We start from the raw sequence: 14,483 nt of genomic DNA, 5'->3' as shown, positions 1-14,483 counted from the left end.
TGCAAACCACTCCACATAAAATCTGTGATAACCAATTGACATTTTCGCATCTACATAAGCATCCTTGCACAACCTTCACACCTTTGTGCACTTATGGGTAGTGCATCATAACTTGGGGTGTTAAAATAGGTGTTAGCCTATACTCAGAAATATTAGGCCTGTAGGACACAAGAGGTTTACACCACTCGCCGTCCTGGTCATTTCTTAGTGACATGACATGTCGGACATACAGTAGTTGGAGATTTTATATAAGTACTGAGGGTGCAGTTCAGCAGATTTAAATGAGGTTACCTGGAACATCGCAGATTAAATGATCTGATCCCATGTGAGGCTAATTAGGAATGTGCTTCTTACAGGGGGAGAATGGTTCTCCTCATAGAAGAACGCTCATCTGATAGCAATGTAAGCCCTTACAGCTTAATGACTGGCAAAATTAATCAGTCCTTCAAGTTCACTCAACCATCTCTTAAGTGTAATTTGAAAGCATCTCAGGATCTCATTAATCTGTTCTCAAAGATCTAGCAGGCAAAGCCAATCCAGAGGCGGACCTAGTGTTTTCCAATGCAGACAAACAAGCACAAGATATTAGAGCATTTTAAAGAGCATCTCCACTGTTGACTGTGACTGCCGCTAGTTCACTCTCTATTTAACAGAAAATTGAGCTGACTGTTGGGTAAAAACCCACGCCTATCTTTGGTTCCAGTGTCAGTGAGTGTCATCATGGTGAGAGGAACTATGAAGCCTACCACAGAGAAACCCAACCTGACTGAACACTTCTACGCGCATTAATAGCAGTTTCCTGTTTCATCTGTGTTTTGCTGCACCAGTTCTTGCCAGCAGATGGCAGCATTGCACTTTTGGCTTTGCAGTCCCAGAATGCCGTTCTGCCCAGCCTACTTCAACCTTTAATCTTCTATTGATAAGCACGCACTTTGTTTGGTCAGAAGATAATGTAAAAAATATTGCGTAACTTGTGGCACCTAGATGAAATCAGGACAGAGATTTAACTGAAAAGAAAACATTTCAATCCATGACATTAAAGGACATATTATCTTATCTACACAGTATCTCAGTATTAGGTGGTCACAAATCTCGGAGGCCACTGGCTATCGTCTGATGATGCATATATCTGTTTAGAGTGATTAGGTGGTCACCAATGATTAACAATGACAAACAAGATCCTTTATTACTGCATTTGACATTCTTCGCCTTCATAAAACTGCAGGTGTTTATTACATGAATGCACATCCCCACTTTATAAAATCACACAAACCTCAGAGACATTTCAGGCAAAACCCAGCAAGACTTAAAGAACTGCTGTTTTATAGTGCTGACATTTGAGAGGAAGGCACTTTCACATTTTAAAAAATCAGTGTTGCAATTCACAAGAATGTGAAACATTAACATGATGAAATAATCAACATCCATCCATGTAAAACAAACAGGCACTGCAGGTAGTGATAAAACTGAAAGTGACTTTCATTCAGGTCATACAAACGCCTCGACAGACAGTGATATAATTGGCATAAAATGCTGTAAAAATCCTTCAGATAATTACATGTAGATATGAAAAATGATTTCCCTGTCTTGGTATGTGCTCCTAAACTTAAAAAAACAAACAAAATAAGAATCTCAAGTTACCATTAATTTATTAAAATATATAGCTTAAGTTAATATGCATATAAACATACAATGGATTTATAAATCACATAGTTTTATAGGAATGTAAAAATGTCACGATTAAACTGCTTAAGACAAGTCATATTGATTTGATGAAGACTTGTAAAAAACCCACCTCTGTCAGACTTTAGCAAACTAAAATTCATGACTCTAAATGCGTAAAACAAGACCCGATCTAAAGCACCCCCTTTAGGAACCAACTGTAATCTCTCAATAGTATGCTGCTGATTGGTGAGCAGAGCGCTGTGTTGATTACTTGTCCTTCTGAAGAGAGGTATAGTACTCGACCAACACCTTCCAGGCCTTGTTGGCCATGAATCCATCTGGAGGGTTCTCTCCGCTGCGAGCCATGTTCCTCATCTTGGTTCCAGAGATGAACTCAAACTCAGCATGTCTGGGATATTGAGGAGTGAGGAGGAGCAGCAGCATGGAGAGAGAGGGCAGGATAGGGTATTAGAAGAAGTGCTGTAGACTCTTCCAGTATTACAATCATATAAATTATCTGATGAGACCATCATTACACTTGCACAGGAATACCAAAATGTGAATATAAGTACTGTAAGTCTACAAGAGTGAACCTCATAATTTACAGTCAGAACTTGGGGATTTCTTTGGATTTATTCTACAATCTGCTTGCAGTGCCAACAAGATAGGGACGTGGAGTCACAGATGGATCATATTCTCATGAATTTCATGTTTTGTATGAAAAGTTTTGGACCAATAAATGTGTGCAGGAGGGAGTAATGTAATGCCAAATCAGAATTTCACAGCAGGTCTGCAAAAATGTGGTGACATGTTCCAAATCCACCTAAAGTGACAGCACTAATGATCTACTTCACAATTTGCTCCAGCTTTCTTACACTTGGGTTCATGCAGGAAAAACCTTTGCATTAAAAATATGTCAAGACAAAATCAATAATATGTAGTAGACAGCACTAGCAGACAATCACGTGAGGCTCTCGATTGTCAGGTTCTCAGGTCATCGAAATGCTGACTGCAGTTTGCAAGAGAACTCTTCACTCACCGCTCTGGGTCGTAGAAGTCCATAGCCTTCTTAACCTTGTTGTAGGCAGCAACCCTGAAGGGGATGATCTCCACAGAGGTGAGGCCTGGGGCCATGGTGAGGACCTTGCCTCCATGGGTGGGTTCATACAGGTCCTTTTTAGTCTCGGGGTGTGGCATGCCTGCTGGGTCCCGGCCAACAATGTAGAAGTTTGTTCCGGCGATCATCCTGGCTCGACAGTGCCACTGAACCTGATGAGGCGTCGGAGTTCATATGGGTTAATATTCAATCACAAGTGGTAAATGGTTGAAGAGTCAAGAGCTAGGCTGACTGTAACCTCTGACTGAACCATAAGCTGACAGCAGCCCTCACCTCTGTGGGTCCGGCGTACATCATAGGTGAGGGGAAGATGGCGACAATGGTGCTGGCTGGGTCCAGGATGCCCTCCTCCAAGACGGCAGCATGCTGCTTCATCCGCCAATCCAGAGGCACATCGTCATCTTTGGTCCAGCCGCCGAGTGGGTGCAGTAGGAGGACTGGATTCTTGTAGCCGCGCTCCAGCAGACGGCGCTTGGTGTCCTGCATCAGCAGGGCGTGACCGTTGTGGACTGGGTTACGCAACTGGAATGCAAATATTGCATCTAAGGAGGACAACAAGCAGCAGCACAAAATAAAGTTCACACAAAGACAGATTTTATAGTTATATCAGCAGTACTGGAGGACAGGGAAGCTTCATGATATGTGCAGTCCAAAATACGTGCAGGATATTGTGCATTTTAATAGCTGTCAGCAAACATGCTCAAACTGCCTTTCACATAACTCAACTGGACTTTTTTTCATACATTTGGCATCAAAATTGCCTCTGTTTGTGTTAAAGGATAAGTCTGTTAATATTCTATATTTTTCTTACTGTTGACAAATCCCAGGAAAAGACCAATGAATTGATACTGCTAACAAGTATTGTGTGTGTAGCAAAACCTAATAATCGTCTCCGTTAAACCTCTATTGTTGTCCAGAAACTATTCAAAACTCATCAATGAGCCACACCGTTGTACTGAGTGACATCAGAAAGTTAGAAAGTTTTGAGAAATGGACTAAAGCTTTGTTTTGGTCTTTTCATGGAGTTCGTTAACAATAAGAAAATAGAGAATACTGTCAGTCTAATCCGTTAAGTGCACATCACAGCATGCTTGCATCAGTAACAAAGCTCGACCACAGGCGCCACAGGGCAGTGAAGATGCTAAAAAACCAAACACGACCAGAATACATACTGTATTGTGGTGTAGATAAATAAACGACACAAGTGAGTGAGTGAGAGTAAAAACAGGTGATCACATTTAATTTTTTACATTACGCCTCAGAAAGATCCTGTATGTCTCCCCTGATGACTGCGCACAGACCACAAACATCACAATGCAGCTTTAAATTTACCATTTTATTTCATCTGGTCCTTTGTCAAGTTCCTCTGAAAGACAAACGGCGCACTGCTAAATAAACTGCTTTCATGTTTATGTTTAGTTTTTCACCAGCTGCGACGGATATTATATTTACTGAATCATAAGTGTCATGCCATTAGCTACTTACAACAACTTGTATGCCATTTCCTGTTCCCTGATTGTTACTGTAGCTTTATGAGTAATTTCTATTTTCTAACCTGCTTTCATGTCTTTGAACTTCTGCTTGAGCTCCAGCGGAGTGAGGCGGTACTGGTCGAGCCCATCGTTCCATCTGATTCGCTTCAGCACCTCCAGGTCACCACCTATCAGCCAGTCACCTCCCTCCATAACCATCTGCACAAAGTGATAAACAGATGATTACCGGTTACTTTTTGCTGACTCGAATATTTCCCTGTAACTGCAATTAGTATTAATGTCAGGTAAAAGCACCGTTTTGGAACTGTGTTTAATAAGGTAACATTTTCCTGTTTTGTTCGCCACAGAATCACAAACAACGACGTAAACGCCAGAAGATCTTACTGTCTGCACTGCAATCACGAGGCAGACATTGAAATTATAACTGTGTGATGAATGCCTAATTACCTTAATGTAAGGGTGTTGTGGACAAGTGGTGCCCCACTGTCTGGCACAGCGTTCCTCTTTGCGGTTTTCGTAGAACTCTGGGTTCCTGAGAACAGCCACACGCGAACCCTGGTACTCAAGAGCTACAGCCGCACAGCCGGCCAGCTCCTGCTTAGTCTCAGTGCTAACAGCCAGGACGATGGGAACTGACAAGTTGATGGCCCCACCTGATACAAGGCAAAAGTTATTTCAGAAATGTTATATACAAAAACTATAAACACTAAGACTACATCACAATCCGTAAGTACATTCAGATTTATGACGGCGGATAAGCACTTAAAACAGTGATTGTCAACCAGAGGTACCCCAAGTGGTACTTCTGCATTTGCCAGGAGGTATGTGATAAGATTGTGCAGAGGCGCAATTAAAGGTAGTCTTAAATTTAAAAAAAAATATATCCAAATATTGAGTCAATGGTAACACCTGAAGACCACAGGTGAGAGTGTGTTAAAACTACTTAGCAAACAGGAAAAGTAATGAATGAACAGTTCAAATAGTTAGCTAGAAATACTGGATAATACAGTTTAAAGTACAGGATAAACAGCTGAAATAGTTAGCTAAATGTAATGGATAGTACTATAGTTAAAATACACAATGTCAGCTATACAAACAATGGAACTAAATAAACAGTGGAAACAGAGTCAAAAAGTAGTGGATGAACGATTGAAAGAGAAAACTTAAAGTGATGCAAAAACAGTAGAAACAGGCTCAATGATTGACATAAAAATCTGAAAGCAATAGATAAATGATTGAAACAGAAAGATTAAGTCAGGCAACGGATTGTGATTAAAATGTCCATCGTCTGCCACATCAAGTGGTACCAACCAAAATATTGATCGTTTAATTGTATGAAAAGAAAATCAGAGTATCCACTTTTATGTATGTTTAAAATAAGTTCAAATGAACACATTTGGAACATGATGGGTGGTGTGAACGAAGGGTATCTGAGTTCATCTATAAAGGGGCTGTGGGGGTACGTCAGAGGGGCAGACTACAGCCATGCCAGGAGGTGTACGTTGGCCTGGTTTCACGAGTAGACTGCGGGCAGACTATTTTAAAAGATTAAGTTAATTTTGGTTTGATTAAATTTGTTTTGATTCTCAGTCGTTTCAGGAGAAATCAGATTGTAATGAAGTGGAATCCAACAAGACAAAATGACGAGCATGTTTTTAAATCAAAGGAGGATGTGGCCTCTGGCCAGCTGATGTTTGGTATCTTACCACTGCATCTGGGAGGTAGTTTTGATCCTTGTGAAGAACTGGATCGTGTGTCTTAGTTATGTGAGTTACATGAGACAGAAAAAGACAAACATTTGGTTCATATTGTCCTAAATACAGTGTCATGATCTGAGAAAGAAGCCTTTCAGTAAAACCAAAGATTCATTTTGTGTTGAAAGATGCTGAAATAATGACAGAATTCAATGAAACTGTCACTTTCACACTGTCAGAATATCTGGAAAAACTGAGTCATACAGGTAGCTGATATTCTTTCATATTCCTTTGTTTCTGTGTGAAACACGCTGCATGTCTTTTGCTTTAGGAACATGTGCAGTATGTGTTTGCAGTGATGATTTGTGTTTCTTTGGAACATGAATATCAACGGCTGGAAGTCTTTATTTAAATACGCTATGATTGTTTGTCATGTAATCGGCATTTTGGTTGAACCTTCCTGCTTCAGTGTTTGTGTGTAGTTCTGTTTCTTCATTTCTACTTTTCCTTTCATTCATTCTCACACATTTCTTTTGTCTTATTTCAAAATAAATTGCACTATGATTAAAAAAACAAAGCTTCTCAGTTTGAATGGGCACCAGCAGCTCATCTGGTTGATGCTGCGCTGCTGTAGGTTAACAGAAGCATACATAGGCGTGATTGTCACTCACCATCCAGCAGGCTGCCAAAGTGTAAGACCTGGAGGAACTCTCTCTCTCTCATGAAGCCCTTCAGAGGGCTAGCCCAGCCCTCTGCCAAAACCTGCACCCACTGTAGATCCAACTGTGGACAGAAGAAAATTACTCACAATAAACAGCGTGAAAGACAGGCCATACTGAAACATTTGCATAACGCTTAACATATGCTTCCACTTCAGAAAAGCCATGGATTACACTGCGCTGATGGCATTCAGTGTATTATAAATGTCAGTACAATAATCAACAAGTGTGTAATTACACTATGAATGAGAGAATCATGGAAACGTGGATGTAAGAACACTGGACGGTTGGAAAACAGGCGCAGTGCCAAACTAACAGAGAGCCTCATTGTGCTGTGTTGGAATGACACGTCGATAGATTAACATCCTCACTGAGCCATAACAAGATGCTCTGAGATAACATGTAGCACACGTAATAATAATAACATGCTGGAGTTATTATACTTTTTTGGCCTTGCTGCAGCTTGAATAAATGGTAGTTAACAAGTCCGCTGAACTTTCCTAACTATGTCTCACCAAGTGAAACAAAGCAAACTTCAAATACACAAATAAAGAGTGAAACAGACAATTTGACAAGGCCCACTGAGAAAGTAGACCGGCTCGATCTGTCATGAGAATTGACTGCCATAGCTTACTTTACCAGAGCTGTTACAGTGGTATGTTGCTCTAAATTCTGGAGGAAAACGAAACAGCCATTCTTCTTTTGGTAGAAATCTTCATTTACCTCCAGGGAATCGACCCGTATGGTAATTTGATAAGGCGAGTGCACTGCCGTACGCCTGGCTGGCTTTTATGCCTTTATTAGTACCCAGGGAAGTTAGCGTTAGTGCACAGAGTCCAAACAGTGGGGAGTGTTTATGGGTTTATCGTGAGCAGCTCTCTGCCATGTCCAGTGCTGACCCTCTGGCCTGTTCGCTGCATGATAAAAAGAAGACTGTATGCTGGAGTGGTGGGTCACCTTGGTGATGCTGATGGTGGGAAGCAAGTTTGCATCAGCCACAGCAAGATCCAGCTTGTTCTCCGGAACAAATAGTTCATTCAGCTCATCCATGATCTCGCTTGGTACAATACTCTATATATGAGGAGAAAAAGGGAATGTTAATATTATAGCTGGATACGGTTGGTAATGTAGGACTTTTGTCATTTGTTCATCTGATTAATTTCTCGATTAATCAATTAAATGTTTGTTCTATAAACTGTGTGTGTGTGTGGTCTTTAGTTGAAGATGTTGCGAATTTAGTTATAAATATTCTGACTATACTTTAAGATAAGAATACGTGAAAACTGTTGTAGCTAGATAGAATCCATAAAGATGAATGAAAGTTAAAAAATACTGAACTCATCTGTTAGAAACTACAGTTTCATTCGAGGTCTATTTCAAACAGATGTGGGGGCTGCTGTATTAACTTAACTCCGGCTTTTAGAGAAAACAGGAAGGTTAACCACACTGAAAAACTCTTGACCTTACCTTCATTTCTTCCTTCTGTCCCCCTCGCCTTGTCTCTCCTTCAAACTTTCACAAAGGAACATAAGTCTGCACTAACCAGTCTACAGCAGACCAGCTCTAAATGGTCTGGGAAACTATTCAATATAATTTTATGAATCTTCATTCTACTGAGGAATCACGCTGTCAGTGCTCTCAGAATGTTGAGTGAATTAAAAGGAATTTGATTGTATTTATAAAACCATTAAATCAGGCATGAATTACAGTTTCATCCTCCTGTGGACTTTTGGCTTTCTGCCCTACCAGGTACTTCTTGTACTTAAACATGTTGTCTCAAGTCTTATTAGTCATGATTAAAAGATGAAAAATAAACCAACTCAACTGTACAGGCAGATAACGATAATCCCTGCTACCTGCCTTTGGGCAATGTATTAAGCAATGCACCTATGGGAACAGGATGCCACCTTTACCATACCTTTTCACAAACTCATGCTGACACAGCACTGTTTAATTGAAACATAATTCATCTCTGCCTCCATGACAAAGCAATAAAAAGCTTACGTGTTTACACATTTGCTTTATCAGAGACTTGGCAGCTGAAGCAGTGTTAAACCGATGTGAACTCTGTGCCTGTATCTGTCTGATCTGTTGTGCATATTTACAAATGATCCTTGGGTCAAAATGGCACTGGGTACAAGAGAACGCCTTCGTCTAACTGTTGTTCTTACTGTGACACCAGAGCAAGACTCAGTACGTTGCTCTTTCTCTACATGTGAAGTGAGTCATCACCTATAGGTTCCTCTACACTGTCCTACAGCACAGTCACTTCTTTAAAACTACTATTTTTAGACTTAATTAACCTTTTATTTTGACACCATATGTTTTACATTGTGTGCATATGTGGTTCATTTCTTTCAGTTGAATCATTAGTTTTTGCGCTTGCGATGACCTGCTATACCAGCTGAGGTCCAAAATATCATCTGCTCTGAGCGACCAAAGACCAGCTCATGGTCACCGTGATGTTCTCTGCCTCTGGCTAAATGTTACAATCCTCTCACCTTTCACGTGAAAGTCCACAGCGCTGGAATGGAAGATCCAGAGCCTAATATAAACACCGCAATCTCCTCTGTGTTTAACAGCTAAAATCATTGTTTGGCTTTAAGAAACCAACCAGTCGAGCCCATCCCTGAGGATATTGAATTTGCCTTATGACCTCAGCGGCTTGTTTAATCCGGGATATATTATTCCGTTTGCTGGCAGACTCACAGGTACTAGTATTTAACTACCACCATGATGATGACATGTGTGAGGTGCAACATGAACAATACAGTGGCCCATTGTGCCTCGAACAGCTAGACAAATGTTGGGGCTTTATCTGACCGTCTGTTACACCCACCTGGTCCTTGAGCAGCTCCAGCACTTGGTTGAGGCATTCAGTCACTGAGAGCTCTCCTGTTTTCAGCACAAGATCTGGAACCTCGGGACGCTCATAATTTGAGTCAATCCCAGTGAAACCTGGCAAGAAATGTAAAAACCACAACAAGAAATGTCACTGAAACCCCATCGGCACTATTTTTACTTGAATACGACACAGTACGACCTCAACATGAAGTGAACTACCCTGTGGTTGGAGAAAGGGCTTGGCTTCACTTGTATGAATCACAGAGTGGCAGCATGCAAAAAAAATTGGGAGAGAGTTTACTGAGATGAACCTTGTCACACAGACCTTTGATCTCTCCGGCTCGAGCCTTCTTGTAAAGTCCTTTCACATCTCTGCTCTCACACACCTCAAGGGGAGCGTGGACAAACACCTCAAAAAATGGCAGCCCGGCACTTGCGTGGATCTGCCTCGCGTCCTCGCGGTCCTGTGGAGGAAAACAGTGCATACCATATATATTTTTAAATACAGTTTAAAGTGTTGCAGTGTATTCGGGTCTGCTGGTACTTTTGATATTGGACACAAAATTATGACCACAAACCCTTTAGTCCACCTGTATGTATGGTAAGAATCTTAATTAGATAATGTTTTTAGCGATCTAAATTGACACATATGCACCGGAAAATGATTGTAACTGTTTTCTGACCTTGCTGAAAGGAGAAATGAAACTGGTGATGCACACCAGCCCGGCATCGGCAAACAGTTTGGCAACCTCAGCAATACGACGGATGTTCTCCTCGCGGTCTTCAGCGGAGAAGCCCAGATTCTTGTTCAGGCCGTGGCGAACGTTGTCTCCGTCCAGCGAGTAGCAAGGGATGGCATGAGACACAAGGAATTCTTCCAGGGCAAAACTGATGGTAGTCTTCCCGGCACCAGACAAACCTGGAGGGAAAATGTGATAAGATGTGTACAGATTAAACCTTATCTAATGTACGTGGCAGACGAAGGAGCTGCCTCATGGCCTACAAGGTGGACAAGACAAGGCTTACCGGTGAGCCAGATGGTACATCCTCTGAAGCCTCCCCTGGTACCCACGACCTGCCCTCTCTTGCTCCGGCTGACATGGTGGGCCTGGAATACCACGTTGGTTGACCTGTTGAGATCCTAAAACAGAAGAACGCAGGCTCAGACTACGCTCAGACAAACTAAAGCAGTTCTGGGGAATTCTTCATTATAATAAGTAGGCAAACAGGATGTGAGTGGTTGCAACAAGCCATCCAAATGTGTTCATCTCAGGTCATGTTAAATATGCTACACAACACACATTCTACCTCCTGTTTGTTCTTCTTAGTCCTACCAGTCTTGAAACACCTGCAGGATAACCTGTTGTACATAAATTGTAGAGAAATACCACAGAGCAGCCTCAGGCCTGATCCTGTCATATTAGCACGTCACTCGAACAACCATGTCATAGCCTGACTGGTTTTTACGCACCCAGCCCAAAGTGACTATGTGGACCAGGCTGTGGATGAATGGGGCTGTATTGACTTCTAGAGGGGAGGGGTAGAGGAGGGAGGCATGGAAGGGATGGAGGGAGGAGGAGGACTGACTGGACAATGTGTCCAGTGTGCTGCCTGCAGCCCAGCGATGATGTGGCAGTGCTCGTGCCCACACGTTCGCCCTCTGCACCCACTCTCCCTTCTTCTCTACATCCATCCCATGGCTGCACGTATTGCATACTCACCCCCTGCCTCAGTCACCACCCCCTGTGCTTTTTAACCTGTCTGAAAAGACCCTCCCAGGGTTTCAGTCTCGATCTCACAATCGGCCTTTCAAGAGCCATTTTCCCCCTCTCTCTCACACACAAACGCAGACATGACTGTAAAAAAACAGTGACCTTGACGCGTCACATATAAAGGTGTATTTCAATCAAAGATGTGAGAAGATCGCCACATAAAGTTCGATTTTATGACTGTCTTTCAATTGGGAAGAATTTACTGAGTTTATAGGTAACCAATCTGGGCACAGCTGGTGCTAAAAAACAGAAATCCCACCAAATATGATTTAGTTTGGGAAAAAAAAAAAAAAAAGTGCCGTTAACTAACAAAAGTGTGACATTCAACACCGCAGAAACATGTAAATGTACACTACTGTCATTGTCATCAAGCCGCTTTAAAGTCTGTACCTGGAGCAGCATTTCAAAGCGAACCACTGCTGCACCTCACAGTATGCTGCACACGCTCTAATGATGAGCATAACCTTCCCCAAATGACACGTATCCTACACCTTGTGCATGTACACACCCACACGATGTGAGTGACAAACAGCTCTGTTCTTTCCAAACACAGGAGACACCTTCTCTCCTTCCATCAGCCTGCCAGCACGCTGCTCCTTATCCTCGCTTCCTTCCTTTCGACAGTCACGGGGACATGATGTATTTTTTTTGAGTCTGTGCGCTGCCATAAAAAAACATGGCACTTCATAACTGTGGATTTATTGAAGAAAACTTCAAGACCACTCAAGTCTTTAAAGTCTTTACTTCCCTTCCAATTATTAAAGTTATTTCATTTGAATCATTTCTCTCCTAGTTTAATTTTGCTTGCTTTCACATTCAAGTGTCCTGTTGAACGGCCCTTTCAGCTGCATTCCCGTGTCTGAACTGTGCTATACACTCTTGTTAGTATTATCATACCTTATATAACTCCTTTTATCATTCTCTCGGTTCTGCCTAGCCTGTATCCTGTTTCTCAATACATAAAACTATGATAAAATCTTCTGAAATTTCTCAGCCGAGGCCATACGTGCAATAATGGAAACAGGGCTGCAACTAATAAATATTTTCATCAGTGATTCGTCTATCATTTTCTCAGTTAATTGTTTTGTCCAAAATGTAGTATTTCTGTTAACTGTAGTAGTAATTCTGTTAGTACTACAAGTATACTGAAGACGCTGGAGGCAGCAAACGTTTCACATTTGTCCTGTCTGTCCAGGTTTGTAAGGTGTAATCAGTGTCACGACACCTTGAGTGATGTGTCACTATAGTTCAGCTGTGTGGGACAAAAGACACAAGACAGGTTTGTGCATGGAAATACCTTCGCAGCCTCCAATTCGTGGCTTTTCTACTGTCTTATCGCGATGCTCACTAACCTGATTCCACGTATGTTCTCTATGTTAGCAGCACTGCTGTGCAGCATCAGCCTGCCGTTTCACAGTGGCTTCTTTCTCCCCCTCCTCACAAGACAGCCGACGGTATGAATGGGCCGAATTGACTTGGATACGTTACTACAACAACCGGTCTATTCAGAGGCAGTAGTGGAAGTATCACACCTGGCAGTATGTTACAGTAAAGAGGCACAAAAGTTACTTCTGCAACTGAAGATGAGCTTTTGAAGCAACAACCCTGCGTTCCCTTGAGGGGGAAAAAGCCAAATGATTGTGCCCACTTTTCACTGCTTTTTCTGCGCGATCGCATCAGACCTCAGTGGTCAGAGAATCGCCAACAAGATGAACATAAAGCAGATGAGATGGTGTATGAACAGGACACTTGTTTTAACGCATATCTGGGAGGAGTTTTCCATGGTACTCGAGCGCTGGCGATTCACACTTTGCTGCACTTTTTTGACACACATTTGAGGCTAATCTGATGACAGCTTGTATCTGAGTTGTTTCTCTCCTCCCTTGATCTCCGCATCTACTTACCGTACGAAGCTTTTTCACTCCGGACATTTCGCACGACGGCTGGGCACCGGGCTCGGACACACAGAGGCCTGGATCGGGGGGAGTCTGCCGCTTGCTCGAGTTGTTATCACCAAACTTTCGCCTGCGTTAAGTTGATCGAAGACGACGAGGGTTTTTAAAAGGGACTTCCAAGACACGTAGCATTCCGCTGGCCCAGCCTCCTCCTCCGACGTCCATAAATCTGCATAATTTGCAGTGAACCAGCCAATACTAAAGCATAACGACATGACGGGGCCGAGCGCTGAAACCGGCAGAACTGGGCTGGAGTTTGCAGTTACACACGATATTCAATTACAGTACTGTTAAACAGGGGACGCGTTCCACTAAAATACACCCATACTCTGTGAGTTGCTCATATTATGACAGTTCCGGGAGATTACAGGCTGCTGCAACACTCAGCTCCGGTTACCAAAAAATCTATAGGTTTCCATATTGAACTTAGCTGAACCGTTGAAAACATTAATTAGCTAGCTTTTTTCATACAGCCGCTGTCAGTTAGCTTGCTAACAGCAGCTTTAAAGCTAATGTCAGTTACGCTAGCTTAATGGCAGAAGGTTTAGGTTAACGTTACTCTCTCTGCCGGGTGGAAATGTTCCCATTTCAGTCATGTTTTTCAGCAAACGTTAAGTAACCTCGCTTTATTGTTGACCGAGTAAATGTCAAGTGAGGGGACACAATAATAAATGCCCCAAACATGACATTAGACGTAACGTTACTGGGTGTGCTCGTGGGAGGAGTAGGCGTACACACGAACACTTTCCAGCTGTGAGAAGAAACATCTGCTATGAGAGTTAAAACACGGCAAGTCGTTTGAGGGTGTAAGTAATTCGTTTGTTTTTCCATATTAACTAATGCACTTTGAAAAGTCTGCAATTTTACGTGTGAGTAAGTCATCAGTGAAGGGCTTTAGTCCATCTAGTCTGTAGTTGTAAATGTTTGGAGTGCATTTTGGACAACCTGTAAAATCAAATTGCTCTTTTTACAGGCCTATAATTGATCTGTAAAGCATTAGTAAATGATTAAATCCCCATTGATAAACTATTAGTGAACTATAAACTATTATAACTAATTAGTGACAACTGACAAATCCTGTTTGAGAGTTTGTTAGAGTCAATGCTGTTTTATCTGATGCTCTTATCTCCTCCACTGGTTCACCACAGGACTCTGTCCTTTCACCTCTTTTATTTGTTTTTTATACCAATATGTGCCAAAGTGAACGCCAAGGACGATTTATTG

The 14,483-nt window shown here is 42.0% G+C and overlaps 1 protein-coding gene across 1 annotated transcript; it reads right to left on the bottom strand.

The window, feature by feature from the left end:
* Window positions 1-1,162: 1,162 nt before the first annotated feature.
* LOC143327790 (bifunctional 3'-phosphoadenosine 5'-phosphosulfate synthase 2-like) lies at window positions 1,163-13,379 on the bottom strand. The gene is made up of 12 exons (XM_076742270.1): window positions 13,209-13,379; window positions 10,559-10,673; window positions 10,216-10,451; window positions 9,858-9,996; window positions 9,528-9,646; window positions 7,646-7,759; window positions 6,641-6,752; window positions 4,723-4,928; window positions 4,338-4,473; window positions 3,056-3,324; window positions 2,705-2,934; window positions 1,163-2,074 (listed from the first exon to the last, which is right to left on the bottom strand). Exons 1-12 carry the CDS (start codon window positions 13,233-13,235, stop codon window positions 1,933-1,935), a joined length of 1,845 nt encoding a protein of 614 aa, XP_076598385.1. The 5' UTR covers window positions 13,236-13,379; the 3' UTR covers window positions 1,163-1,932.
* Window positions 13,380-14,483: the final 1,104 nt, after the last annotated feature.

This window comes from Chaetodon auriga, chromosome 11 (assembly GCF_051107435.1).
Source record: "Chaetodon auriga isolate fChaAug3 chromosome 11, fChaAug3.hap1, whole genome shotgun sequence".
NCBI classification, from domain to species: Eukaryota; Metazoa; Chordata; class Actinopteri; order Chaetodontiformes; family Chaetodontidae; genus Chaetodon; species Chaetodon auriga.
This window is presented reverse-complemented; position numbering and strand designations above follow the sequence as displayed.